At 44.2% G+C, this 27,617-nt stretch overlaps 2 protein-coding genes across 7 annotated transcripts in view; one reads left to right on the top strand and one right to left on the bottom strand.

Moving 5' to 3' along the window:
* The window catches only part of LOC135394085 (solute carrier family 22 member 13-like), a 24,593-nt gene extending 18,481 nt beyond the window's left edge, over window positions 1-6,112 (top strand). For 3 of the 5 annotated variants that reach the window (XR_010422764.1, XM_064624572.1, XM_064624571.1), the window contains one exon: window positions 24-233. Coding sequence is in view for 1 of the 5 variants with exons in the window: in XM_064624571.1 (XP_064480641.1) it covers window positions 24-66 (43 nt within the window). In the remaining 4 variants the exon portion in view is untranslated. Of the gene's footprint in view, window positions 1-23; window positions 234-6,023 lie in introns of those variants that run through there. The other 2 variants (XR_010422765.1, XM_064624573.1) reach the window with 1 other exon arrangement.
* On the bottom strand, window positions 356-27,617 carry LOC135394084 (uncharacterized). Of its 2 annotated transcripts, none has more exons than XM_064624569.1 (24): window positions 27,190-27,617; window positions 27,001-27,054; window positions 26,649-26,692; window positions 26,515-26,546; window positions 26,063-26,199; window positions 23,230-23,330; window positions 22,992-23,107; window positions 20,275-21,052; window positions 19,035-19,350; window positions 14,779-18,402; window positions 14,081-14,187; window positions 13,928-14,017; window positions 13,254-13,369; window positions 13,027-13,189; window positions 12,253-12,384; window positions 11,353-11,512; window positions 10,450-10,565; window positions 9,324-9,606; window positions 8,455-8,504; window positions 7,136-7,309; window positions 6,922-7,050; window positions 6,189-6,322; window positions 5,972-6,111; window positions 356-4,766 (listed from the first exon to the last, which is right to left on the bottom strand). In XM_064624569.1, exons 2-24 carry the CDS (start codon window positions 27,014-27,016, stop codon window positions 4,735-4,737), a joined length of 6,990 nt encoding a protein of 2,329 aa, XP_064480639.1. In that variant the 5' UTR covers window positions 27,017-27,054; window positions 27,190-27,617; the 3' UTR covers window positions 356-4,734. The 2 variants fall into 2 exon arrangements, with proteins under 2 accessions (XP_064480639.1, XP_064480640.1); XM_064624570.1 differs by having other exon boundaries at window positions 7,136-7,306.

The raw sequence follows: 27,617 nt of genomic DNA, 5'->3' as shown, positions 1-27,617 counted from the left end.
CGAACGGTTGACTTGTGTTCCAGGATCGATCCTGTGGTCCCGACACCATCCGAGCCCGTACCATAAATGCCTATTGCATATAACCGCGGCTACTTTATCTTTTTTGTATGCACTATCTGTAAGAGAAAAGTACGAGCATCATCAAGCAATATTATATAACATGGTTTCAGTTGAACCAGAATCTTGATGGCTGTGCTGCCTTCTTCTATAAATATATTATGCATTCTACTGAAGGCACAACTTCAATGCACTACTTATGATGCATTTATGTCTATGATGCTGTAGAACATATAATGTTGGATGTGTGTAGACATGCCCCCAAGACTCAAGACGTGCCTGTTTTTCAAACACAATAGATGTTGCATAACTGTCTTTTAATATTTCGGATGAAAGTTCAACAGCTCCTCAGGTATGTACGACACACCACACACTCGCAACAAGTATGCGTACATTCCACCTGCTCATAAAACTGACCAAGTATCCTGGGTCATTTCAAAACGAAATGCAGCTTTAGCAATCATTGTCTGCACGCAGCAGTGTAATAGTGGAACGTCAAGTAACAATGACCGAACAATTTATAATGGGATGTTAGATCTCCAGTAGGACCACAAAGTGTCTTAGTCAGTGTCTTTATGTCCTACCACAATGCTAATATGTACTAGGACTAGTATGAGGAACATTGCTTTCGAACATGCATGCTGATTGAAAGATGATAATGATGTGTAACCTGAGTAAATCACTTGGGCCTAAAGTTGTTTCTAAAACTTGGTGTGTGCAGAGGGTAATCTGCGGTTCCTCTCTTGGTTTGGCAGTACGTAGCATAAGATCATCAGCGTAATCAACGAACAAGTGAAAATAATAACTGCATATCACGTCATAAGTGAGCACCACAATGCCATCACAGCAGCATCACTCAGCAGCAGATGAGCATTGCATTCAATTCACAGGCACATATCCAACAAGAGCCCCATAAATTAACTACTTTTCTGTTAACACTTCGCAGATACATGACACTAGTGTGTGTGTGTGTGTGTGTGGATGCTACTTGTATGTCTTCGAAAGAACTGCACCTTCATGACCTACTTCCGAACATCAAGGAAGATTTTCAATATGCATCTCAAAATACAATATGATTGCACTTTGACATTCTGTATCACAGGTGCAACTACAATGCACAATTCCATGCAGCCATATCATAGTGAAATCTGGGCTACTGCAGAGCACTATGTCACGATGCGGTGTACCCAAAATATTGCATGATACATTGTACCAGTAAAATAACCATGCAAGACTGCTTTCAGCATATTTTAAGCAATAGCTGCGGGGGATGAGGTACCTGATAATCACTACACTTCAGCCTTGATGCAATGCTGTCTCAGGTGAGGTGTCTCGCCCGTACCACTTAGAAACTGTCCCGTCGTCCCCCGTGGACAACTCTGTGGTTGTCGCACGATCTCTGAAACGGCTGCACCAACCAAGGCAAGATGGTAGGTTTGTTTTCAGCCAGTTGAGAATGTGAAACAGCAGGTGTCGGGGAGATCACAGCTGAGGAGAGGCGCAGTGAAAGCAGCGAGTCAGGGCCGGTGTCCCAGCCTTGTCAATACCCCCTCGAGAGCCTGCCTATCAGGCGGCAAGAATAAAGGGGGGGGGGAAGCAAACAAGATGGCTTGTTATGCACTAGCAGCACTAGGTCAGCATGACTGCCATCTGCGCAAGTAGCTGCCAATGTGGCTCCAATAGAAGTGGCTCTCTGCAAAGTCTGATGATGTGTGTTCAAGGGTCAGTGTATCACTAACAACATGTAGGAAAATAATTTTGCAATACACTGGCATGCCATACAATGCATATGCATGATGTAATGAACCAGGACTGTCGTGTTGACACAGGACAGCAAAATGTTACACAGGACCTCTTCCAAGAAAAATTTGACAGGTTGCCACCCAAGCAGAGTAGGAGAACAGTGGTCTCTACAGTGCATGTTAGGCTATGTAATGCTTACATGCATAGTAGTGAACAAAAGTAAATCAACTATACAGACTGCCTTTTCTAGCTGCACATGTGACCTGAGTGAATGAATAGATAACGGAACCTATGTGAGATAGTTGTATCTTTGCTGGTAAAGAGGAAGTGGTTGTTCAGGGCTCGAGTCCTGTTCCTCCAGTTCCCTGCGTCGAGCTTCTTCACTGAGAACTTGCGGGTCCAGTCGTTCTAGCGTTGCCATCACTGTGGTAATGGGAGCTGTGTGAGCTGCTGTATGGGTATCTCCCCCCAAATCCATGCAAAAGCATTTTATGTAACACTGTGGAGAATTCACACCTCATGTTACCGAAACATGGACGGATCTTTATTTCATTCACCGAGTTCTCAACATAGTACTGTCACAAAAAAATAAAATAAACAAAATGCAATGAAAGGTAAAATGAAGTAGCAAGAATACTGCTATAATATGTCAGCAACCCACAACCACATGTCACGAAATACTCAATGGGTGCAAGTGTTAAGTCACAAATGACAAATCTGTTTTGTGGCAGTTGAGTCCCTTATTGAGGATTTTGCATTCCCTCGGGGTCGCATTTGTGACCAGAGCTGTGAAGCAAGTAATTACAAGTAACTAAGCTTGTAATTTGTACAAGAAACTGACACATTTGCTTCTTCCACACTACAAAGCTTTCTTTTGTAGACTGAGTGCTGCATTAGTTATGTCAGATATGAATGGCTTGAAAGGAGGACAACAGCAAGATCTACTGCAGAACTGCAATGCATCTCTTGGATGTTCAGTTGAAAAATGGGATGCTTAGAAATGGTTTGGCATTAAGTGTGCGCAGTTCTGATATTGGTGTTTCCGTCTCTCTTGACAACTTCATCCAGTGCTCTCTGAACTGAGAGGTCGACTGCTAATTACATTATCATTAATAACATATCAGCAGACATTGCAACATTGCATGTCACACACTGCTTTACACGCTCGCATCGAGCAGAGAACGGGACGGTATACGCACGACACAAAATGTGCTGTTGGGGACAGACTGTGCAATGGCTTTAACAAGCCTGTTGTAGATATGTCTGCAATATCACATATTTTCAAATCAATAAGTGTTCTTTTACTAGATTCAAGATCACCCCTTGCACTTACTGGAATTACTAGTATACCTAAACAGTATTTAACTTGTGATGTGTTTTTGAAAGTCAGCAATGTGGAGCCTTTCTTTTTTTCTATATCACAGAAGCATTGCTATCGACCTAGTAAGTTATCACCACATTTTAGGTGCGCTATTTAAGCTCATTATTGCGCACATAACGTGGAGTAATTCGAGAGTAACTCAGTTACACTTGACGAGTAACTGAGTAACATGTAATTACATTTTCTTACTTACTTACACAGCTCTGTTTGTGACCCTGTGTGGTTTTGTAGAAGTGCTTGATAGCTAGGAATCAAGCTCTATCAACTCTCCCTTAACTGACAGAGTAAAAAAATGCTGTCCCTAGACAATGCACAATATTTATGTTGAGGTAAAAACACGTGATGAGCAGCATCTCTGAATAACGTAACATAAGTATGAAGAACTGTTAATGTTATCACTGCAAAAGCTACATGGTACAAAAGACCAACCTTGTGTAAGTAGTGTACGTTAAACATGCTCTGCATGCTGTGAAAAGCATAAAAAAATATTGTACAAAAAGCACCATGAGTTGACCACATGTCCTGATAAAGTCTGGACACATAATAAAAAACACAAAAATGTGTGTAAAAAACATGGCAACACTGTAAATGGTGGGAGCTATGGCAGCGCTCTAAAAAATATAGACTGCCTTGTGACGGCTGTGATGTGCTTCCTCGCATCACATACAGGTATAACACATAATAGAACTATCCCTCAAAAATACCTTCTCTCTCTCAAGATTGCTGCCACACAAGAACACATTTTTAACATGCACAGACTTCCAAGCACAAAAGAAAAAGTACACAAAAGAAAAATGTGGAGCTGCCCTGTTTTGAAAGAAACTATGAGGTGCGTACAGGATGATATAGGCATGTGGGATGACAGGTACAGATAAACTGTAACCTTATGTAATACATTTTCAAATGATAATGATCCATGTTGGTCCCTAGGTTCAGCGTCGTTTTTACTGTTGCTGTGTGCTGGTTGTGTCTATTGGAGATATTTATTACGATATATGTAGGCACGTATGCTTCAGTCTCCGCTGTATGTACCGAGCTCTAAAAATGGGTAGCGGTACAGTTAAGCATTTGTGAACAATAACTCGAAGTCTGTAGGCATGCACTTGACAAAACACACAAAAACTGGCTCATGCATAAACTTAGTACTATGGAGTATAATACTTTAAGCTGCACGTAACAAACCTGAGCTATCGACAGCACCTCTGAGGCTTAAAATCTTAAGACCATTAAACTCTGCTCAGTAAAAATACACATATTTTAGGGCTTGAGCAAAAACGCCATCAAAATAAGCAGCTTTTCTGTCAACCTGAGTGCATTTAACTTGGATATTATGGGACAATCGGGTCGGGAGATGCCGTGTTCATACAAAATGGTCGAGGCTTTGATGTAAAGGCCAGTACAAGACATGTGATGACAAATTTCGTGCTGACACACATAAACGACGGAAACTGAGACAAGTCCAACATGCACAGGTATGTGAAACAAAGTAAATTCAAGTAATGCGGAAGTGTCTTCAACGGTTCAGCCACTTCGTGCATCACATGCAGCCGCTGTCATTGTGCATTCTCCACGGGGGTGATGTGTGCTACGCAACAAGAAAAAAATGTGCAAACAAAAGGCGAATTACAACCATGCTTAACAATGCCATATACTGTAAACATATTTTTATTCACGATGTATTAATTTTCGCAAATTTCGTGACCGTTAAAAAATCACGAAAAATTGTGCTCGCGAACGCAGCTTGATGTTTATACCGCGAAAGGAAACAGCCCTGGAATCACAAAAATTAAATACTCGCGAATAATTTTACAAATCACTGAATGCGCGATTCGCAAAAATTAACACATCGCGAATAAAAATAAGTTTACAGTATGTGGTAACAGTAACAAAAAAGGCAATTACGGTATAGTGTGTATGCAGAGGCGGAGAATAAGGTATGAGAAAGCACCCAGTATTTGTGAGTGTTATGCTTAATTTATAGAGTAGCTCTAAACACCCAACAAATGTTGATGTGCCTGCTCCAATGCAGTTCTTACTAAGAAGCATAACCAATTATAGCAGACAGCTCAAACATGCAACCCGTTGCGAGATCATGACTTGGATTGGATTCGGTACTAGCAGCCCTAAGCATCCCACGCAGACATTTGAGCTGGAATCCCAAGTGGACCGACTTGATAATTAAATTGGAACCATTTTGTTTTTGAAGTGGATCTACATAGGATTCAGCTTGAATTTCTGCTTGGGATTGCTGTTATTTTACTGAACTCTGCTCAATTTAGCAACAAAGATCTAGCATTGCTGTTGTGGTGGCAGCATCAATCCTTTGCTTTACTTTAAGCTAAATAACCGTCTTTGTCATATAAAACGTGGCAAGCTGTTACAATCTCTCAGTCACAGTTCTTCTAACTCCTCTCTACAGTTGCTATGGTTCTGAACACTGCAGGCAGGGGATGCTTATGCAGGACGGAGAGAATAGTTGCACAATTATACAATGGTTAGCTATGCACCCCTCGTACAACGGTAACTACGGTAATGGCTACTACTTTTACTACCGCTATTAGCGCAATTGATTGCATGGGCCAACGTCATAGTTACATGTCACATTTTTCTCTAAGCTATGCATACGTATTTCTATGCATTGATGACGCAGCCATTTAGTGACGAGCAATATTTTGTAAGTAATTCACGCCACCTGATTTTGTAGTAGTACATACTTCTCTGTTTTCTGTGTAGTATGTCTCTTCTTTCCACATTCTGTACCACAGAACAGGACATGGAAGTGCCACTCACCTGCAACCATTTTGCTTCTTTCCATGACTTCCTTGGCAATACTGTGATTCAGAGCAAGTAGGTGCGCCCGTCTACGCTTTTCTTCCCCGACCTTTGAGCGGACTCCCTCGACCGAATCTCGAGCTCCAATATCTTGGTACCTGCGGAGATCCCAACATGTGCAACTACCACTATGGAGAGAGCACCTTGACTTCATGCTATTGTGCGTCATACTCACGCAACAGATTCGGTAAGCATTTTCCTAATGTTGGCAGCCTTGAGGCTTCTCCTTAGCCGTTCGACAGCAGTTATGTTTTCTGACTCCACTTCAATGTAACGTTCAGGAATGAGTATCTTCTGTGGCAGTCCAATCTGTTAAAAGTGATAGTGTTTGGAAAAATAGTGTAAATGCATAAATCCATGATGAAGCAAGCCTGAGCATGGACAAACCTACACAAGGAACTCTTAGAAACTTCTGCACTGAACAGATGGTTAACTGTGCAAATATTCGGAATCTCGAATATGAAACTAATACCTGATGCTATTCGAGTGCTAGTCGAATGCTATTCGCAGTCTGTTTTCAGTCTTTGAAATTTTTGCATAGCACTGAAGCAAAATATAGTTACTATTCTCAATCAGTCTTCCAGGGCGCTTTCAGTTTAATAAAAAGGAAAGCCCGGTTGGTTTTCAGTGGTTGTGTGACCTCTCCCAAGGATGCTAGTCATGGTACCTTGTAACTTTACTGGCAGAGCAGCCTGCAGCCTCATTTTCACAATTAATGAATCCCATCTTTCACACACGTACTCCCCAATTTGTTGCAAAACTTGAGTTGCAGGATCACGCTGATACAAATGACTGTCTGTAAAATGTGGCAAGCTATAACAATTGCTTTGACCAATACCTTCTAGCAAGCAATGGAAATTAAGGAAACAAAAAAGCATAGTTTGAAGAGCGGTGAATGTCTTATCTACCTGTCTGTCTATGGTCTGTTCATCATATACATCAGACTTCTTGATTGTTGAGCGAACAATATCGGGGGTGTTGACGGTGCGTAGACATCTCTCCATGTCCATGTCATCCCTTGATCTCAAACTTGCCGGCTGCAGAATGAACCATGAAAAAGCGCTTATGAGCAGGGTTTATCTCCAATCTAGGAAACCAGTGCATAATGACTTGAGGGCGTACCAGTTTTGGTGGGGAGTGCTGGTCCAGGAACTGGAGACTTCCTGAAATGGTGTAGTGCCTACGCTTGTTTCGCCTGTTCCGTCGAGGTGACCTTCCTCCGCTAGACAGGCTATCCGCTGAAGATGATGGTGTCACGCTCTGTTCGCTCTTCTTGTGGCTCTCCGTCACAGCCTGCTTTGGAAGTAAACAACTTGGTGCACATTTGCTCACGCCAAACAACGGTGGCATATCATGAGGTAGCCAATCTTGCTTTTAGCTTTGTCAGTCTAGTCAAATGAGTATTTGTATCCTGTCCTATTGGTGCTGGCAGCCCTTAGCAATGATGCTCAGGAACACTGTTTTCTTTTTTTTTTTTCACAGCTACAAACAGCTGTACAAGACAGCTTCTGTGACACATTTCCTTAAGATGAAGGTCTAAATCAGTGACATTCCGTCACCAACAGACAGAGCATCTGGCTGTTTATGCCAGTCTTGCTTCTGATTTACTGTATTTGCTCAAGACGACCCCCTTAAAAATGATCACAAAAATAGAAAAAAGAAGACAAATAATGAAAAAATCTCAATTTAACATACTTTATTAAGAACACTCAACTTTCACCTACGTTGAAATCACCGCTGGTCACTTTTATCCGAGTCGTCCCACAGCCAGTCATCTTCAGTCCCGTTCATCACGTTCGATATGCTGCATTCCTTGAAAGCGCGTACTATGATTTTCTCGGAGATTGCCCTTCACGCGTCCAAAATTCATGCGACTACTTCGCTCAGAGAGGCACACTTCAGACATCCGGTAGGGGTTAGCTCCTTCTCAATGTTAGCTTGCCGTCCACTCTTCGGCTCACCGAAGGTTTTCCTCATGCTGGAACAGTCGAAGATTTCTTTCCGTTGTTCAATTCCATCTTCGTACGTTTTCCTCGGAAACTCCAAAACACTGCCCAACTTGAACGTTGTTGTTCGTGGTTTCATCTGCTTCAATCACTTTCCGCTCTAACGTGGCAGAGTAGAAAACATGTTTTGGGGCCATCACGAAACGCACGTGCAAACGCGAAACGCAACTAGCACGGAAAGACACGACACAGCTGACAAGCTGAGAAGTCACGTTGGTCACGTGGCCTCGGCTTTCGCTCTCCCCCTTTTGTCTGCTGTTTGTGCTCTCTCTCTCTCATTTGGTGGGAGGTATGGTCGTATGGTTTCGATTGCAAGACGGCCCCTAATTTCGCGATGCCATTTTTTTGAAAAAAAAAAAAAAAAACTCGTCTTGCAATGGTGCAAATATGGTATTCAGCAAATCCCATTTGGTTATTTAAGATTTGTTTGTTTACCTTATCCTTGAACACGGCTTCCTGCTTGGTGCTGTCGTCAGATGATGGATCTGCAAAAGGATTTCAGCAATGCATCACCATAAGATAACTGGTTCATTTATTTCATTACCATATGGAAAGTATACAGGGTGTCCCAGAAAACGTGTCATTGAATTATAATAAAAAAACTACACCACCTAGAGTCATGGGGTCAATGGCATTTGTTCTTACTGGGTTTATGCCACCTCCTCATGTGAATGTCGTGTAATGTAAGTTTAATTATGTAAGTTTTTGCGAGCTTATGTCGGAAATTTGCCTAGTAATGCTCCGAAAAGCATGATATTCGGCTATTTTTCCCGATGGGATGGCTCGTGAATATCACTGTGAATTGTCATGAATTTCAGTGAATTCGGCACGCTCTTCATATTGGTGGGGTAAAAAAGTGACCTTTACTTGGCAAATTTCCGAGTTCAGTTCGCAAATATTTACATAATTAAACTTGGAGTACATGACATTCACATTAGGAGGTGGCAAAAACCTAATGAGAACAAATGCTGTTGACCGCATGATTCTAGGTGGCGTAGTTTTTTTATTATAATTCAATGACACATTTTCTGGGACACCCTGTAGATCACAAAAATGCCAAACTTGAATCTATACAGTCAAACTCCTTTACAACGAAGCTCAGGGGACAGCAAAAAAAAGTTCGCAGTAAAGGTATTTTCGTTAAAAAGGATGTCCATTATTGGACCTATAGGCTCCAGCGGGATCGCAAAAAACTTTCGCTGTAGTGGTATTTTCGTTAAAAAGGTGTTCGCTATAAAGGAGTTTGACTGTACTACATATTCACAGCTTTCAGGAATGTGTGATAACAAATATTTTTACCATACCTTGTTCAGCCTGGTCCTGGTAGAACAAGGCCTCCTGTCTTCCATGCACCAGTCCTTCTTCAAAAGGTCCCTTGCGCCTATGATCCCTCCCTCTCTGTCGTCTTTCAGACTCTCTCTTCACTATGCGAACTGTTTTGATCTCTTGGGCTCTGTCACGTGGAAGGATTCCGTAAAATTTTTTTGTTCGGTCATCGGCTTCGTTGATGTCTTGAGTCAGGTATAAGAGCTCTTCTGCTGCACACACTGGTTCGGGTGAGGCAATGATGGAAGCAGCATCCATTACCTGCAGATACCAACAAAACCTCTATCAACACAATTTAGAGCATGTTGGTTGAAACTGATCCTGGTAGAATGCAGATAAGACAAGGACTAGCACTGACAGTGTTCAACTAGCAACTGATTTATTGATACAACTTGACACTAGTCTGGAGAATCCTGAGATACACAGGTGACCTCTAATGATGACAAGTTCATTGACCTTTGACTAATGTTACCAGAATGCTCGATGAACCTGGCCTCCACAGCTCCGAAGCTCCAGCTGTCGAACAAAGGGGTGCAACTAGAACAGCGCTTTTATGGTTAATGGAACGTCTTCAGAAAGAGACAGAATTTTGTGTCTGTGCTGGCAAACGTGATTATTTAGACGCTGAGAGGTTTGGCCAATATACCGTTTACCACAGGACAAAGGCGAAGAATATAATGTTTCTTAAACAGGGAACATACCTCTTTCTATGTTTGACCTCGCAGGAGCAAGGGGAGCGTGGACGATTAACATCTGGAACCAGCTTAGAATGTTTATGAGGATAGTAGAAAACAACTCTGACAGGAAAGGAGGCGGCAATTTTTTTAACTCTATGGGGCAGAACCCATGCGAATATGGAATTCTGAACAATGTGGTCACAAGCTCCAGAGGGAGAGAGAACCATTTCTTTTGGGACTCTCTCGAGTGCTCTGACATAGCATGCAGATCACAGCTCCATCCCTGAAGTCACATATGTGCTCACATCAATTGAGATGCCATGGCATGTTACCATTGGTGCAAATTACGCTAAATCCTAGCATGATTTCCTATCTGTCACTTTATCCTTTTAACTGTTAATGGAAAAAACAAAACAAAAAAACTTACGTATGATGCTTCTGCTGCATGACAGGTCAGCACATCTGTGGCAACATCATTTGTAATGCCAGAATCGAGATCAGTTTCGTAGTACGTCCTCTCGTGCTTCTTCCGACCTGACGCGGCTGCAAGTACACAAACATGGTGTATTGACATGGTGTACTCACATACTGTATATGAATGCATCGAGAGGTTACCTATGGCACGTTAAAATACCAATTTCACATTGATGGCTAAAGGAGTGCCAAGTTGCGGCACCACTGCTTGCTTATGACAATGACGATGAGGCTGATTGAACAGTTTGGCGCTCACGCTGGACATGCATGTAGACTAGACACATACATATGTCTTACACATTTTGCATTTGTATTATTCAAGGAAACCCAGCTGCAATTACTTCACAAAATATTCTCGGTTTGGGATTTTAGGACTTACACTCTTAAAAATGAATTTCACCACACAGCACGCTAAAAGCCAACCATTGTACAGAGTTAAGCCTCTACCACTCCCGATTTGTGGAAAGTGCGGGGTGTACGCCTTTTTGTGACAATTAACATTTCTGCATAAGTGTAACAAAAAGGTGCACGCCTCCCGTTTTCTGCAAATCAGGGGAGAGAACAATGCCACTCGAGATGATGGTTGGCTAGGAGCGTGCTATGCGGTGAAGTTTATTTTTAAGAGCGTACCGTATCCCCCTTTTGCATACAGAGGTTCAATTACATCACATGCTTGTTATGCCCCACTCTCAATGTGTGAACTACATTATCCACTGGTGGAGATATTCCTTTGTGACTGGAGCTGTTAGGTTGTTTAGGAATATCGTTACAGTGACAAGTTGCCCGTAACTTAGTTACTACTGCAGACTAGCCATAAGTATCGATAACAAATCGATGCTCTGGTGTTGATGCTCACCTGTAGAGGAAAGGTTGACCTGCGTGGGCTTGGAGGGCTTCCCAGTGTCGTCTGCAATGGGCGGGAAGTTGAGCCCCCGCTTTCTGTGCAGCAGTTCATCCACGAGGGTCTGTAGCCTTCGCAGTTCCACTTCAAGATCCTCCTTTGATGGCCCACCAGGCTAAACAAAATGGATGGCAGTGTAAGAAGAAGGCATAGTGGTGCCGAGACAAAAGGTTTTAAGAGTTGTCGGCGTACTGCGATTTCAAATTTTCTCCACTACTGCCATGACTAGAGTTGTTTGTTTGAGTACAAAGGCGGAGGTTTTTCACCAAATGCATCATCAGTGGTTTATCCAGAATCCCAAGCACGGAGGGGTGTTGAAAAAATGGGGGCGGTCATTATAGTATAGTTACGTCATTACTGCTTAACATATCATTACCGACACGTGTCTAGAGCTGAAATCGCAAGGGCACCTCCTGTAGGGGGTACACTGGTGAAAAAGTTAGGGGGTGTCACTGAACATTTGGGGGGGTGTTAGGGGGATGCAGGGGTTGTCTGGATAAATCACTGCACATCATACTCTAGAATCTGTTGTACACACTTCATCTTGAGCGTGAAGTGAGATGTCAAGAATCGCAAAGCAGCAGAAGGTGAAGGAGGTGACACACAACCACTAACGCAGGCGAACAGAATAGGTTAACGTACGTACCTGTGAATAAATACACTTAATAATACAATCTAATATTACCCTTATACGAATGACGATTGGGGGCACTTCACCTTGCAGTATTTACACGTATTCACGCTATATTCACGTATTTACACTTGCAGTATTCACGGCAGCAACCTTTGTTTTATTTGTACTATTCACAGGCCACTCCACTGTGTGCATAGAAAGTAAATGCTTGGGTCACTTACAGTAATGCCCCCGGCCAGCATGTTCCTGATGGTTTCAATTTCTTTCTCAATGGTTGCCCGTTGTATCTCAGCAGTCTCTCTACCAATGCTGTTACCACCATTGTTGGCATATCCACTGTCCTGGACTTCAGCCTATTCCAACACAACAACATGCATCAGAAAAAATATATATATTGTGTAAGTAGTAATTTTTGCGAAATTCACGTGCGCTCTTTTCATCACAAATTTAAAGTTCCGTAAAATATTCGAACCAATGACAGAAAAATACACAAACGAAAGATGTAAGAAATTTGACCCAGTACGCTGAGGCGCGATTTTATGTACGCATTTTCATACGCTATTACACTGTATTGCCTCACAAAGTGTTCAGTTCTACTCCGCTGCAAGTGGAGACAGTGGACCAGCCTTCACGAATCCAGGGCGCATGTCCGCGTGTCGAGATTCCAGTTCACTGTAAGCCTGGATCATCCAGCGAGCATGTATGGGTTTAAGCATGCTGCCATGAGGAATAGGCCTTTGTAAAAGTTGCCGCATCACTATCGAGTGCCAATCGTACCTGCTCGACGCGGTGACAAGAATGACGAGAGACAGGGCAATGACCCAGATACCAGCCAAGTAAGGACCCCCTAACTGCAGCCCCCTCTGTCAGAAGGGCTGACGCACCGCGGTACTGCGAATAGTTGCCTGATCTCGGCTCCTCACACACTCGCGAATTATTGAGCCCACAAATTTAACCACTTCTACAGTAGACGTAATTCTGGAGTCATGACTTACGAGATTGGCAGAGCTGGCAATGTTGTAGAGGCTTCCGAGCTTCACCATGTTCTCGACCAAGTTTATAAGCGGTTGAGTGAGCTGGAGGTTCTTGTTCAGCTCGTTCAGCTTCCGCTGAACGCTGACGAGTCTCTGAACGTCAGTTGCGCTGTGTTTCGAGTCGCTGCATAGAAATGGACGGCATTTTACTATGGCGTGTTAAGCTGACATCTCAGAAGGGCTCCCACCTATGCACAATGTTCTCTTTGAGTGTTCGAAGCTCCATTTCGCAACGAACTTTTGCGGTAGTTAGGTTGTTGTGATTCCTCCGGAGTTGAATCAGGAGCAAAACGAGCTCTTCGTGCTGAAATTGCCGTAAAGGCCCATTAACTACATATAAAACAATCGAGAATCGTAATCACCCACATTTTTAAAAGTTGGTGTCCTTATGAGGAACTCTGCTCGCCCTTCGGTAACACACAACTGATTTAATACTTTTCATACGAAATGTGTTTCCTACAAGAATACCTGAGGCGAGCTTCTTTGAGATTCCAACCATCAGAAGAATTTTAGATGGATTTTGCATTTATAGGTTCGCTGCATTTCCAAATAGATATTCGCTCTGATGAAAGCCTGTGTGTGTGATGTCATACTCCCAACAGAACAGTATGCACTCCACCTGAGTGGTGCTGCTATTCTGCTGATATCATCAGAGTGGCAGGACAGCAAATGTCCTGTGGGTGGGGTTTGTTTCAGTGCTGTGTATTGTGCCCACAATATGCCTTTCTCAAGTGAATCCATGTGACATTGTGATGACAAGCACAACAAAAGCAATTGTGCATGAAACAAGAAATATTGACTTATGAGCAGAGTTCCACCTAAATGGAAATAAGCACACACACACAAATGGAGCATTACTCACACTTTTGCCAAGTAAATCGCCTGCCGAAAAACTGTGACTAAGTCCCGTGCTTGGGGAAGAGGAAGACATCTCCGTCTCAAACACATTGTGCTGCAGGAAAAATTCCCACATATTTAGATGCGTCGCACATTAAATGCAACAGCATCTACTCACAGCATCTAACTGGCACTCTGAGCTGTAAGAATGAAGACTATCATTGCTGTAATTGTGTATGCCATGGTCTTGTTCCTTTGTGAAGCTGTTCAGCGCTTTCTGTATGCCTGTCATGTCGAACGTATTATGTTAAAGCAGAAAATACAATGTACAAGCAAAACAACACACTACTCATGGAAGCGTCAACAAGGACAGTAGACCTCTGTAGGCTGATGTTGGTTCATTCAAAATTCTACATAATTCGTTAAATGTGCAAAGCCATACTTTTTACCAGAAAATAACTTGACTTGAAATGCTAATATAGTATAATGATTGAAGAAACAGGAACAAAAGCAGCAGGCAGAAGATAGCACAGCCATTGAACATAAAACGAGCGTGAAAGATGGCCAATGTCAACCTGATATAGGCAGCACATGCGTGATTTTGGGCTGCAGACAGGGGGGGAAAGCAAAGCAAAGCAATGTACAACACGTTTGCCCTATGTCGTCGTATGTCTCTTTTTCATCCCCATCCCATCCCAACATCTTGGCCCAATATTGGTGATATTGGCTCAATATTGGACCGACATTGCAAATATTGGGCCAAGATGTTGTGCTGCTTGGGATGTCTTCAGGGGTATGCTGACTATATCATAGTACGTATAGCCATTCAACAGAAACAAACAAGTAACAAAAAATAAGGATATATTTTTTCATTACCTGAAGTGGCATGTAGGCCTGCATTAGCATCCCGATCACTCTGACCAAGATCAACCGCTGCCAAACCTGAACTGATGGCTGTCACGTCACTTCTCTGTTGGAGATGACCGAGCCCTCCGTAAAGGTTTGTCACCGAAGAACTGGTCGGAGGTACCCCTAAAAAATCTACGCTGTTCCCGAAAAGATTCTTCACTATGCTGCCAACAGCAATTTCTCCGCAGAGGTCTTCCCCGTCGTACACACTGTGCTTTGCCGCCGATGCTTGTGGCCCAGCAGAACACCTTGGAGCTTGCGGCTTACTCGCAGATGCAAACCCGACGTTCTCGTAATAGGGCTCATCGTAGGCATCTGAAGCTCCGACGAGAGGTGTCTTGCTTCGTGGCGTGCTCCCCTGCACATCGATGACGTCTTCCAAAGACCTGGAGAGTCGCCTCGGCAGCATGTTGCTTGGCTGACTCGTGTCATCAAGTTTCCTATCGTCGCAACGCTGCTTGCGCATACCAGACAGCACAGAATGTGCCATATGCGATGTCTTCTCCAGTGTGTGACCTGCGATGTACTTGTTCTTCTCCGCATCTGAAAATTTTCGGGTATCCGAAGGATTGAGCAAGCCGCGGATGGTGTTCTCAAACTCGGCTGTCATGGGTTCTGGCTCTGAGCGCGTTCTGATGTGACTCGTGTTGAGTCCATTCGGTGCCGAGATTGAGATGTCGTTTACTCGACGACCGACATCACCTCTTGGAGTTGGCGAGTTCATCCTCATCTCCCGGATGTTATTCAGCATGTTTGGTGTGATGCGCATGTGTTGGCCGGGTTGCCTTACGTTTGCGCCTTGTCCCAGCTTTTCTCCAAAGATATCCGAGTAATAATATGGGGCACAATTGGGCGACTTTTTACTGTTACATTCAGATACGACAGTTCTAACTTCGGAGGGCAGCACGTCAGGTGCGGTTGAGAGCAGTGGTGACGACACTTGCGAAAGAGTTTCGGGTGTTCCTCGTGGTCGTGCTGATCCCTCTGGAACTTTGCTGGCTCCTTTTGGCCCACAAAGCAATGAACCCGGGTCACTGGAACTAGTGTCGCACTCCATGGTTCTCAGCAGTCCAATGCTCGTCGGCATCTCTGGCTTCTTGCTGTGAAGGTTTACGCCCATCTTGGAAGCTTTAGCGGGAGACACACTCGACTGTGTCGGCACAGCGCCGTCTGTGAGCCGGCTCGGAACCGTATTAACTTCTTTCCCGCCCGTCATCCCCAGGACTGTCTCCTGCTTCTGAAGCCGTTCTCGATGTAGAGTGTACTTTGTTGTCTGTGTAGCATACACTGGAGAGTATGACTGTTGCGATATGAGACCCAAGGGCTGAGACAGTGCCTCGCCACTGCTGAGCAGGTGTTCGCTGAGCACTTCTTTTTGATAACTTGGCAGTGAAGATGGTGCAGTATCAAAATCGGCACGACTCGCTTCATCATCCGCATCGGACGCGCCAGAGTCCTTTACTTCCTCGTGGTGGAGAAGGTCAGGAAAAGGTTTCTTTGTTGGTAGCTTCGTGGTGTGATTTTCTGTTCCAAAGATTCCAAATCGCGCATCAGCATTTCCTAGGACTCCATTACCAGCGGATGCATTGACCAGCGCATATGGCTCTTCGTAAACGGGGACCTCTTCAACCTTTGCTGAGCTTTCTCTGTCTGCCGACAGTGCCAGTGCCGTCTTGGGAGAAGTCTCTGCCAATGAGCCCTGCCGCACCCGCTCATAGATGTTCTCGGTTGAACAATCACTGCTGCTTCCTGAGATGTCCTTTGATTTCTGTCTTGTGGCAGAACTCAACTTACTGAACGCGTCATGCACAAAGCTAGGAACGGGTACCATTGGTTCATTGTACACTGGCTCGCTGGCCTTAGAGTCTGCGCTCGAATCGATGCTCATGGTTACGTAGTCTGCATCTTTAGCCAACCATCCTCCCATAGGGACGTAGTGCGCTTCCGAGCTCTTGGGTACATGAAGTGCGTTGCTCGAGGTACCCGTGGGTACTTTGGGGGCAGTCGGCACGACGTCCAGGGATGGGATATGCGAGACGTCATCTTTCTTTGTGTCTGCCGTCTTGCGCAAGTCCGACAGGACAGAAGTGCTGTGCGACTGGCTCTCGTGCATAGATTTTAATGTGGCTACGTCGCAACTGGAGTCCGAATCTTCACTCTCCTCCGGTTCCGGCGTTGGATTGTCGGAGTCTCCTGGACATTTCTTTCCTTCCACGGCTTCTTTTGGACTCTCAGCCACGTTCGAGCCTTCCTTAGGTTCGAAGCATTTTATTCTATCCTGAACTATGTTGGGAGGAGGGGCTTCTTTTTTCTTTTGTATCGTGGAGCGCATCTCTTCGAAGCAAACTTCCGTAAGCGGTTTCTGTTTAGACGTCGCCACGTTCACCCTAGTGCCGTTCGAAGCTCCGCCGTTTAATGTGTCTTCTTTAGAGCTCTGCCGATCTCTCACGTAGGTTCTACTCGGCCGTAAGGTGCCTTGAAAGAACTCTGGGCTCTGGTCCCCCGGGGTTTCGCACGGAGCTTCAAAAACAGAATTGTTGCTCGTTGACTGGAAAGACAAGTCTAAATTGTCGGGCACTGGAAGTCCAATATCCTTGTCCAATTCCCATTCTGGACTCTTGGGGGTGTTGCAGTTTCTCCTGTAGCGGCTATCGAAAGTTTCCACTTGATAACTTTCTGCACTCGTATCCGATACCGTTGCGAGCAAGCCTTTTGACAATGGCTGCTTCGAGTAGAATAACTGGGATGCCCTGTAGTAGTCTTCCTTCTGTATGGCAAACACGTCGGAGCTCGTCTCGCTTGGCGAATCTACATCTTTACGTAGCGATGGTGAATTAATGACTGGACTAGTGCCCTCGTCTGCCAAATAAGTCGGCTTTGAATCCGAACACGACCTATCACTTTCTGTTCTACTTAAGGACTGCCTAGTTACTTTCACACGTTGAGCATGCAAGTTGTCTCTCGACAAACCTTGCTGACCTGCTGCGTCGCCAGTAGGCGCCTTTGTGCTGTAAGCCATGTCTGCCTCTTGCATGTAACGACTGTACTGCGACTTTGACTCGGTTTGTTTTGGCTTTCCTTTATTAACTAGAGGAACTGGACCGGGGTAACACTGTGTCCCCGCCTGTCTTTGACTCGCGTAGACAGGATCAGCCTTTTGCTGCCACCTTTCACTATTGCCTTCTACTCCGGGACTGAAACAACGTGTCCGCGCTTGGGCTGCTTCTGTTGGAGTGGAAGACTGAATGGGCGGAACGTCGGGGAATCCGTCAGAATCCTTGTAATACGGAGCAGACCTTGGCCTCATCACGTTCTGGTATGTAGCCCTCTGGGCGCTGTTGTCTGTGGCATGGTCTTCGTATTGGCGGCTGTTCCTTGGAACGTACTGTACCGTGGATGCTGGAGGCTGATGAGGGCTGATGCAGTACGGTCGATCAGGTTGTTGGAAGCTGGGTGTGTGGTTTGCGAACACAGTTTCTTGAAAGTCGTGCCCCCTCCTGCTGTTTGATGGGGGATAGTGGAGGTTGCGAAGGTTGACGTAGTCTGGCGACTCAGTTGCGGAGGGCTTGGTGGGAGATATTTTTGCGTGTTCTTAAGTTTCAGAAGGGGTGGGAGAAACAAAAGAAAGAAGAGAAACGAAAGAAACTTAGCATTAAAACACACCAGAAACAAGCATTAAAACAAAATACAAATTATACAGAAAAAATAAGACAGAATGACAGGACTCATTGGTATTCTTGTTGCTGTACCAACTATAGGACCAGAGGACTGCTCTATGCAGGCAGAATCACCAGAACATTCTGACTGGTGAACATGTTCTCCGGCAGGGCAGCATATGGTTAACAGCTAGTTTGCATGCAAGTCCTTACTGTACACGCTGCAGCACTCGGGCAGTGTAAGTTAATAATGATGATGATTCTACTTTTTATTGTGCGCAAGTAAGTAAGATTAGGTTAATTAATAATAAGTATAAAAATTGCTATATTTATCTGGCTACATACGATGCATGTTTTATGCATTTTTAGTTTTTGCCATTAAATCCAACCCATTATTGTTCATCTTACAATTTTCTAAATACAGTAAATTTCTTGTGCACCTGCTGTACAAAAAAAAAAAAAAAAAAGTTCTGCACCTTGTTCGACAGTACAAAGCTACAAGTTAGCAGATGGAACACCAGAGGGGCACTCAGAGAATTTATCCTACGAAAGTACGAGAGGACTCACGTATTAAATCCGGCCCGGGTGGAGCTCTCAGGTCCTGCCTATCTGGTAGTGGGGTGTTCAAATTTTGCTGCTGCAGCACGGCCACGCGGCTTTCTTGTGTCTCTGCATCCTTCAGGAGCTTCATCTGGTATTCCCTTGGCAGTGGGGGTCGCTCAGGGGGATGGCTGGAGCCAAGGCCAAGCGAGGAGACTGGTCTTTTTGCCATGCTGCTGTACATGTCTGGAGGTATGGCACCCTGACCCTGGTGCTTCTTTCGCAGTGGAGATTGTAGCATGCGTTGTTTCCATTCAAGCAGGCGCTTCATTGACTCTTCTTTCTACGATGGAGAGCATGTCTTTTCTTACTAGGTACTACATAGTGCCCCTTATATGAAGAAAAGGGTAACAATACTTATGTTGCCTACCACAATTTTGATTGCCCAGCTTGAAACCAAAACTGCCTGCAAACTCTTGTTGCAATAAATACAATCCGTCTGGAATGAACCTGTCAGGATGCCCAAGCATGTCCTTCCGAAAGAGATTAGTCAATCCCCGTGCACAGCCCCTCGAGTTTCCAGTGTCCGCATGAAAAATGGGTTATTACTAGAGCCTGTGGTTTAGGGTTTAACCTGCTTCTTCCCCGAATTTGCACCTCGAATTGATGGTTGCCTCTTTAGGGTGAAACCAGATTTTTACCCGTCACATTGCCCTAACTGAAACGGCTGTAGGAATGCACACTAGCTTCTTTGGCAGCAAACGCAATGAACCTTTTTCACATACGCGTCGTATCCTAGGTGCTCTCCAGTGAACCACGCTTGGCGCGTGCCAAAACGAATCCACGTGGGTAGCACAAAGGACCAAGACTGGTGTGGAGTGGGACCGACGAGATTGGTTCCCACCAATCTCGTTCCCCACTCCCCACTGGTTCCCACTTCTGTCGTCCCCCTACTGCTCCATCTAGTGAAGATTGAGATAACACTCTCTGGTGCCTCAAGGTCACGCGCATAGACCTAGTCTAGCTTACTGGTAGTTCTTCCACCCGAGTTCGCGTGACTTTAGAGCGCATGTTGATTTTCCGATTTTTACTGCCCGGATTTGGACAAAAAAAAAAAAATTCCCGAAAAACTTCAGAGTTATGATATGATGGGCTGCAAGTAGGGCCCCACCATGATGTGATGCTGAATAAGTGCAATACTCTAGTCTACGCCAATGCTGTAATCCTAGGGAATAATGGTTCGTAAAAAATGAAAGTGCCAACTCACATGAGGAGTCTTCTTGGATTGCACACTCCCAAGAGAAGAACCAAGCGACGACTGTGCTAGCGCAGTCCTCGCGCCGGCCACCCGTCCTCCGCCATCGGCAGGTGTCGGTCGCGAGTCACTGCTCGCACGTCGCTGCCCTTCTTCTCGACCTTCGACGTATCCAGCCCACACGTCTTCATCATCTTCATCTTCGCCCTGCCAGTCATAGTGAGCCATGCTTGACTTTGGTCTCGGCTTGCCCTGCGACACTCGGCGCATGCGAGACTCCCTGCCATTGTCGCTCCTCTCCAAGAAGTCTGCAGAGCGTGGTCGAAACAAAGGTCCTTTTCCAAGCGGATCGCCGTAGTGACATCTCGGGTCGGCGGCACCCACTGGCAAATCCGACGCGCCGTACGGGTGGGCTGGACTGTGTGGTATCCTGGCTTCTGCTCCCATGGGGGGTTCGAAACCGTATGGGTCGCTTGTAGGCGACGCTGTTCCGTGCCGGCGAGGCTTCGGTGGCGCGTTGGCGTAGACGGGTCCTTTGTTCGGTCGGCTGTCGTAGATGGGACTCTGAGTGTACGAACAGGGATACTGTTCCCCACTGAGCAGGAAGTCATTCTCAGCAGCATTGTAATCGTTGGCGTCGTAGGGTGGTTCGTTCGGTTGATAATGAGCGCTGGGATGGGGCTGTGGAGGATGATGGTGGTGATACTGAGCTGGATGAGGACGGAAAGGATGAATGCCTTCGTAGCTCGGCGGGAAATTTTCATGCTGCGGTTGAGGGCACTGCTCCACACTGGAAAGTCGGGGAGCCATTTCGCAGAATGAGGCATAGAATGAAATGGGAGACCATATCGCTAGTCACCGTAGGGGTGAAGCAGTGCCGCCTAGTTAACGGAAGGCCTGCGCACTACATATTTCATTTGACGTCGGGCACCTGGCCCCACTGTCTCTGTCGAAATTGCAAAATTCCCATATCGGACCTCCCTTCCGCAGTTGTTCGAGACTGTGCTCACTTCCGTCTAAGCCTCGTTCCCAGGGTTAGATCGGAGCGTGTCCAATGTGGGATATCTGTCTTACTCCTGTCGCTGTTGGCGATAGATAGATGTGACGTCCCCGAAAGAGTGAAGAAGAGAAAAGTTTCCTCACTGAAAACGTATGATAGCCAGTCCAGGTGCATGACGTTATTGAAAGAGTGCTGAGGCCTTCTGTTATCTAGGTGGCACTGGCTGAAGTGGCCACTTAGGAATCTAACCAATGGAACACTGAATAATGCATCAAAATTAAGTAACCTTTATTAATCAATTGCCGTAATTTCTGGCATCACGGATAATGTGCACAAACCGAAAATTAGACTGTTAAAGTAACATACGTATATATATAACACGCACAAGCTTGGCCAATTTCACAAGCTGGGATAACAAGGAAACATCACGTCGACATCACATGATAATAGCTCGTGATAAGAAAGAATGCCACATTTTATCGTGCGATGAAATCTCAGCGCTCGGCACACCGTATTTCATGTCCATCACAGAAGACTAGGTATCTAAGCAACTTGTACCTTGAAACCAAGTTGCTGGCGTCCTCGGCTGGGTTTGAACCCGCGACCTATGAATCAAAGATTTGGTGCAGCAAACGACAATACCACAAATAGCGGGCACTGGTGCATAACGTGCAGGAGGGGCCAGGAGGCCAAATTCTGCTGCATTACAGGTGCGTTATGCACAGAAAATTATGGCAATAATATTGATAATATCATATGCAATCCTGAAAATGAACAAGGAAGAAGAAAGACTATATCATGGTACCTGGTCCAAGACAGCAACACAGACTGTGTCAGACTACTCATTCTCAGAAACCTTAGCTGAGGAAAAATTGACACATGGTCTCTGATGGATATTTTGATAATACTAGAAAAACATTAGCAAGTTGTCTCCTGTAGAGGGAGATGCTGCATGTGATGAAGGTGACAACTTCTATTTATTGAGTTCATCTTACTGTTGACATAACTGTGGCATCTGACAAACACGTTATATGACATATAGTCACAAACTACCATGCCCTCCATTGGATAGCAAACATCAAGGCACAATTTGGGAAACTGGCTCGATGGGCTCTCCTGATGCAGGGTAGGACTATGATGCCATCTACAAAGTGAGTCACAAACACTGAGACAAAGACGCACTATCCCGCTCATCTCCTCATGACATCGCAAACATCTCAGCTTCCTGCTGCTATCTGGCCTTTTCAACGATTCCAATCGTTCATGTACTTGGGCACCCCGAGGGTTGTGTTGTAGTCTTCTATTTGTGTGTTGCAGCCTCAGAACACTTGATCTCAGTTTCTGCAGAACTCAAGCTGCTTCAAGGACAACGCCGTGACTCCTCGTCAAGCTCCATATTTGACGTTCTTGAGTCTATAGCATCACACTTAACTAAAAAATCACAAAACTCGCAAAAACTTAGTCCTCCGCGATTCTGTACTCAATAAGTAGTATCAAGAAGTACTCAAGGAGAATCTCCATTCGTTCAAATGCCCACATCTGATTGTTGTATCACATCACCTTTGCCATGACTTTCTTCGACATATGGATGCATTTTATATGATATTGGAGGTCGCAATATTTGAATTAGATCCTCTGTGACACCTTCAGCATTATTATCCTTCGCAACAGGCAGCTAATAGACATCTGGCACACTTACGTTAGAGAGTGTAAATGGTGTCATTCTTACCCTTGTTGTGGTTCTCGCTGCATGAGAGAAGCAAGGCACATTGCGTTCATCCATTGGCACATACTGGTACTATTCTCGGCAGCAAAGTAGTAGCTCTTCGTGTTCTGGTGTTCGGCCTGCAGATGTAGGACATAACAACACAAATGGAACTTAATGGAGTTTAGACCTACCGCAATTGCAGCCTCAAGTAAAACAAGAAGGAACAGTCGTGCTTGTGATTTGTACAAAAGTTTCTTACCACAAATGCATGTTTGTGTGAAACTTTGTCTTCTCCAGTGCAAGGCCGGATTTTGTAGCTTGGCAGTAGGATGGAACCTAGACATTTTTCCTCATCTGGTCCTACATGGGGTGCAAGAACAGGATAATTGGTCAGCATGATGGAAGAATTGTTTTGTATGACAGTATGATTACGTCTTTCATAAACTTTTTGCTGTGTTTTCACTGAAGTTCATACTAATCTGATTGCTCTCTGATATCCTTGTGTGTTCATTATAGAGGAGCCTTCAATTGGGAGTTTTTTTCCCTGGCTCCTTCACCTGTATACAGTTTTTTTTTTAAAATCAGGACTGATTTTTTATAAAAGGGTTATTAGAACAACATGAATTTCACTTTTGCAGGTTGGTCATACGGCCATGCGGACATCCTGTAGGACAGTGTATGCAATTACTGGATGGCTAATTAGCTAAAATTTATTAATTGACCCATTAATTAAATGTTTTCTGGGAAATGCGAGATAGCAGTATTGGAGCCAGTCATTGTTCAAATCCACTGTCCTTTTTAAGCACCCTGTACAGTGAACGTACTTTGAGATATATAAATTTCAAATTCAATGTCAAATTGCGCTACGCTAATCAGCCAAAACCAGAACTATGCGCTTTTTGAGCGCAGAAGTGACGTGACCTTCGCCTTATCTGGGTCAGAGAGCAATCTATCTGGTCAACAGATTAGCGCCTACTCCAATCTGCTCCATTGCTCCAAAGCACATGGCCCTCTCACATGGATTGCCTGTCGCTCTTTCTGCGCTCGAGTAGTGCATAGTTCTGGTTTCGACTCATTTGCATAGCGAAATTTGGCAGTTTATATCTCGAAGTACGTTCACTTCTCAGGGTGTTAGTAAGGATGATGGATTTGAATAATGACTGGCTCCAATACTGCTATCTCACATTTCCCAGAAAATATCTAACTAATAAGTTAATTAATGAATTTGAGCTAATTAGCCATCCAGTAGCTGCATATGCCGTCCTACAGGATGTCCGCCTGGCCCTATGACCCACCTGCAAAAACGAAATTGACGTTGCTTTAACAGCCTTTTCATAAAAAATCTGTCCTGATTAAAAATAAAGACACCTACAGGGTATCCAACAAGAGCATGTCATTTAATTCTTAAAAACAGATTTCGCTACACAAAGACATGAAACTACCTGGGATGCACTCATAAAGGTTTTTGCGCCACATTATGGCTAGTTTTCTCAAAATGTGGAATTGGGCCTGTTGGTACTGCATGCCGGATTAAAAGCACTAAAAAACAGACGAGGACAACACAGACGGAAGGCGCACAAACAAATTTATTTGACATGAGATGCACGTACTATAAAAGAGCTCAAAAACTCCCTCTCCTTTTCCATTACACCAATGGACAGACAGCTGACACATCTGGCTCCTCCCTCCGCGATCAAAAAGGCTTCCCAAATTTCCCTCTCCCTACTATCCCAGAGCCCTGCCTTTCTTCACCCAATTTCTACGAAAATATGACAGCCAAAGATCAGTCACTGGGCGAAACATGCGCAGTGCAATGTGCATTTGCGGAAATGTTGGCTCTGCCTTTATCGTGGCGAAGTAGGAACAGCGACACAGTTTTATTCCGACCACGGGCCTTGTTATGCAACCAGTCATTATCAGTGACTGGCGGCTGGCGACAGACACGCTGATAAGGGCGGAAGGTGTGATTGCGGCATGGTTTGTTTTCCTCTTATAAAGGAGGAAGGGTATTTTGACGAAGCCAACAGTTCCGCAAATGTGTGTGCTTCGCCCTGTGCCGGATTTTCAGCTGTCAAATTATATTGTAGAAATCATGTGAAAACCTTGCGATATTGATTGGAATAGTGTGTTACTGCAAGAGGCTTTCAATTTCATGAACAAAAATGCTACCTTTGCTTGGCTAATTTGCGAGTTCAACTAACAAAATTAGCTAATTAATATGTGATACAAACTGCTGTAATGTGTGGCAAGAACCTCTATAAGTGCATCCCAAGTAGTTTCAAATTTTTTTGTAGTGAAAGCTAATTTTAAAATTAAATGACATCCTCTTGTTGGACACTCTGTATACAGGGAGTCTTTTTTTATCCTTTACAGATTTTTTATCAAAAGGCTATGAGAGCAGCATACATGTCATTGTTGCAGTTGAGTTATTTGGCCATGCATATATTCTCTTGAAGAAGGTATGCAACTACAAGATGACTAATCACATAATATTCATTAATTAACTCTTTACTTAGAGGATTTGAAAAAAAAAACAAAAAAAACATGTTAGCAGAATGGGAGACAATCCTCGGTGAGAGCCATTCTAGTCATTAAAAATGCCAAAACGAGCGCATGCCATGAAATATTCAGCACTGAATTTTACTATGCAAATGACCAGAAACCTTGTCCTTATCCCAAAAATCTCCATCACCTTTCCTAATACATAGTCAGCCTGTCCTCTGTCATCGGATCTTTGTGCTGCTTTGTTGATCTCTGCTGACAGCCTAATCGATTCATGAACTGAGGTTAAAAAAAAACCTAGCAGGTTCATACCCCCCCAAAATATGTTCACTGTTCTCTGATCGAGGGTGCATAAAATGAGGGAGGTTGAGGGGTGCTGTTCATAAGACAAGGGAGTTGTATTTAGGGACTGCATTTAGAGCAGTCTTTGGAGGTATATCTTCTCTGTTCAAGTATCAGACACCTTTAGGCATGTTACCAATATGAAAACTGCAAATCACGACGAATTCTAGGTCACAAATGTATATCCAACATTAGGACAAACTGCTTAGTGAGCCTCAGCTCTGTGGGATACGCATAGTGTATAATACCTTTGTAGTAGAAGAGGCAATACTCAGACAGGATAAACCATCTCTTCTTCCATTGCTTGATGGTAGAGCCTTCCAGCTTGTATAGCCAACCTTTCATGATCACTTCTGCCGAACTGTTCCTTCGAACTGCAGGGGACCTTCAGGGTGGAGATTTGAATCGCTGTTGTAATTCATTAGTCCAATAACAGAGTAAAAAATGTCGGGCCAAGGAATTTTCATTTTAATTTTATCATAAGGATTTTAATTTTTGCATTATCGATACATACCTATACTACATGCACCTTACCATTGCTTAAGAACTTTGCTCAGATTATGAGCCTCCAATCTGCAGCACTTTATTGGCCAAAGTGCTGGTCTTGTGTTTCACAAAAAATTTGCACTTTACACCAGCTTTACAGCTCACATATATTTTATTTGGTAAAAAGGAAAATATGTTGTAGCAAAAATTTTACCTTATATTGGCGGCCCCCTTTCTTCGTAAACTCTGCACAACAAAATAAAGGTTCAGCCCATAAGGCAAAAAAAGATAGGAACAGGTAGTAATAAAAAATACCGATAAAGAGCAAATAAAAGGCAATGTCCTCACCTTGCGCAATTCCATATCTAGACTATGCTCATGGTTCCGTCCTTCTGCAAAAGCAATAAAAAAATATTGAAAAATAAAGACGTCACTTGATCTAAATCAGAAACATAGAATGCCATAGAGCAACCAAATCTAAACTGAATGACGAAAAAGAGGACGACAACGCTTTCTGTCGAAATTGTTCAGTGAAATTGCAGTTTGGTTGAAATGCAAGTAAAAGTAGGTATATCTGGACCGTATATATTTAAATTTTTGAGATGCGAGTCCCATTTTGTTAGTTTCACATTGATAATCCCCCGCACACTCTTTCCGTTCAATTCAATTGCTTATGATGTGCACTAGAAAACAAACTCACTCGCCACGAACTGCATGCACTTTTACTGAAGAGAGTCGCTGCCCTAGATTCGTTCTGAAAAGCAAAAGTGCCGGAAGAAAGCTCCGTGAGCACAGGTGATAAACATACAGAACTTGAACCGGTCCACTCTGTCCCGGCGCTGTGTATGAAGCACATTAATTATCAGCAACCGGATACTTCTAAACTTACTGCCAATAGGCCAAGGCTCCTTTATCTTCAAGGTTGAGATCCGATTGATTATTTTGCTTGTACGGCTCAGGAGTTGTTTAGGAACATGAATACTCGATGAGATGAGGTTATCCAGCTGTTAACTGACACATTCACGAACGTACAACATAGCGGGCAAACTTTGTCGGTATCCAACTTCATCGCAAAACATCACATATTGGTCGCGTTGGCAAGTGCACAACACACAACACAGGTGATATCACAGCACGCTATCCACAGTTGACGCGACACCGGTCATCGTCACGACCCGTGATTGGCACAATCGTTACACCTCAACAAAGAAACTGCAGGCTGTGATCACATACAAACAATAACATTATTTGCTGGCCATTGGCCGCGGTGTGCATACAGCCATTATGAAATTCCAGCGACCCCAGTTGCTACTGGCG

Source organism: Ornithodoros turicata, chromosome 5 (assembly GCF_037126465.1).
Source record: "Ornithodoros turicata isolate Travis chromosome 5, ASM3712646v1, whole genome shotgun sequence".
In the NCBI taxonomy this organism is placed as follows: domain Eukaryota; kingdom Metazoa; phylum Arthropoda; class Arachnida; order Ixodida; family Argasidae; genus Ornithodoros; species Ornithodoros turicata.
The sequence above is the reverse complement of the archived record's forward strand: the minus strand, read 5'-3'. Positions and strand labels throughout refer to the sequence as shown.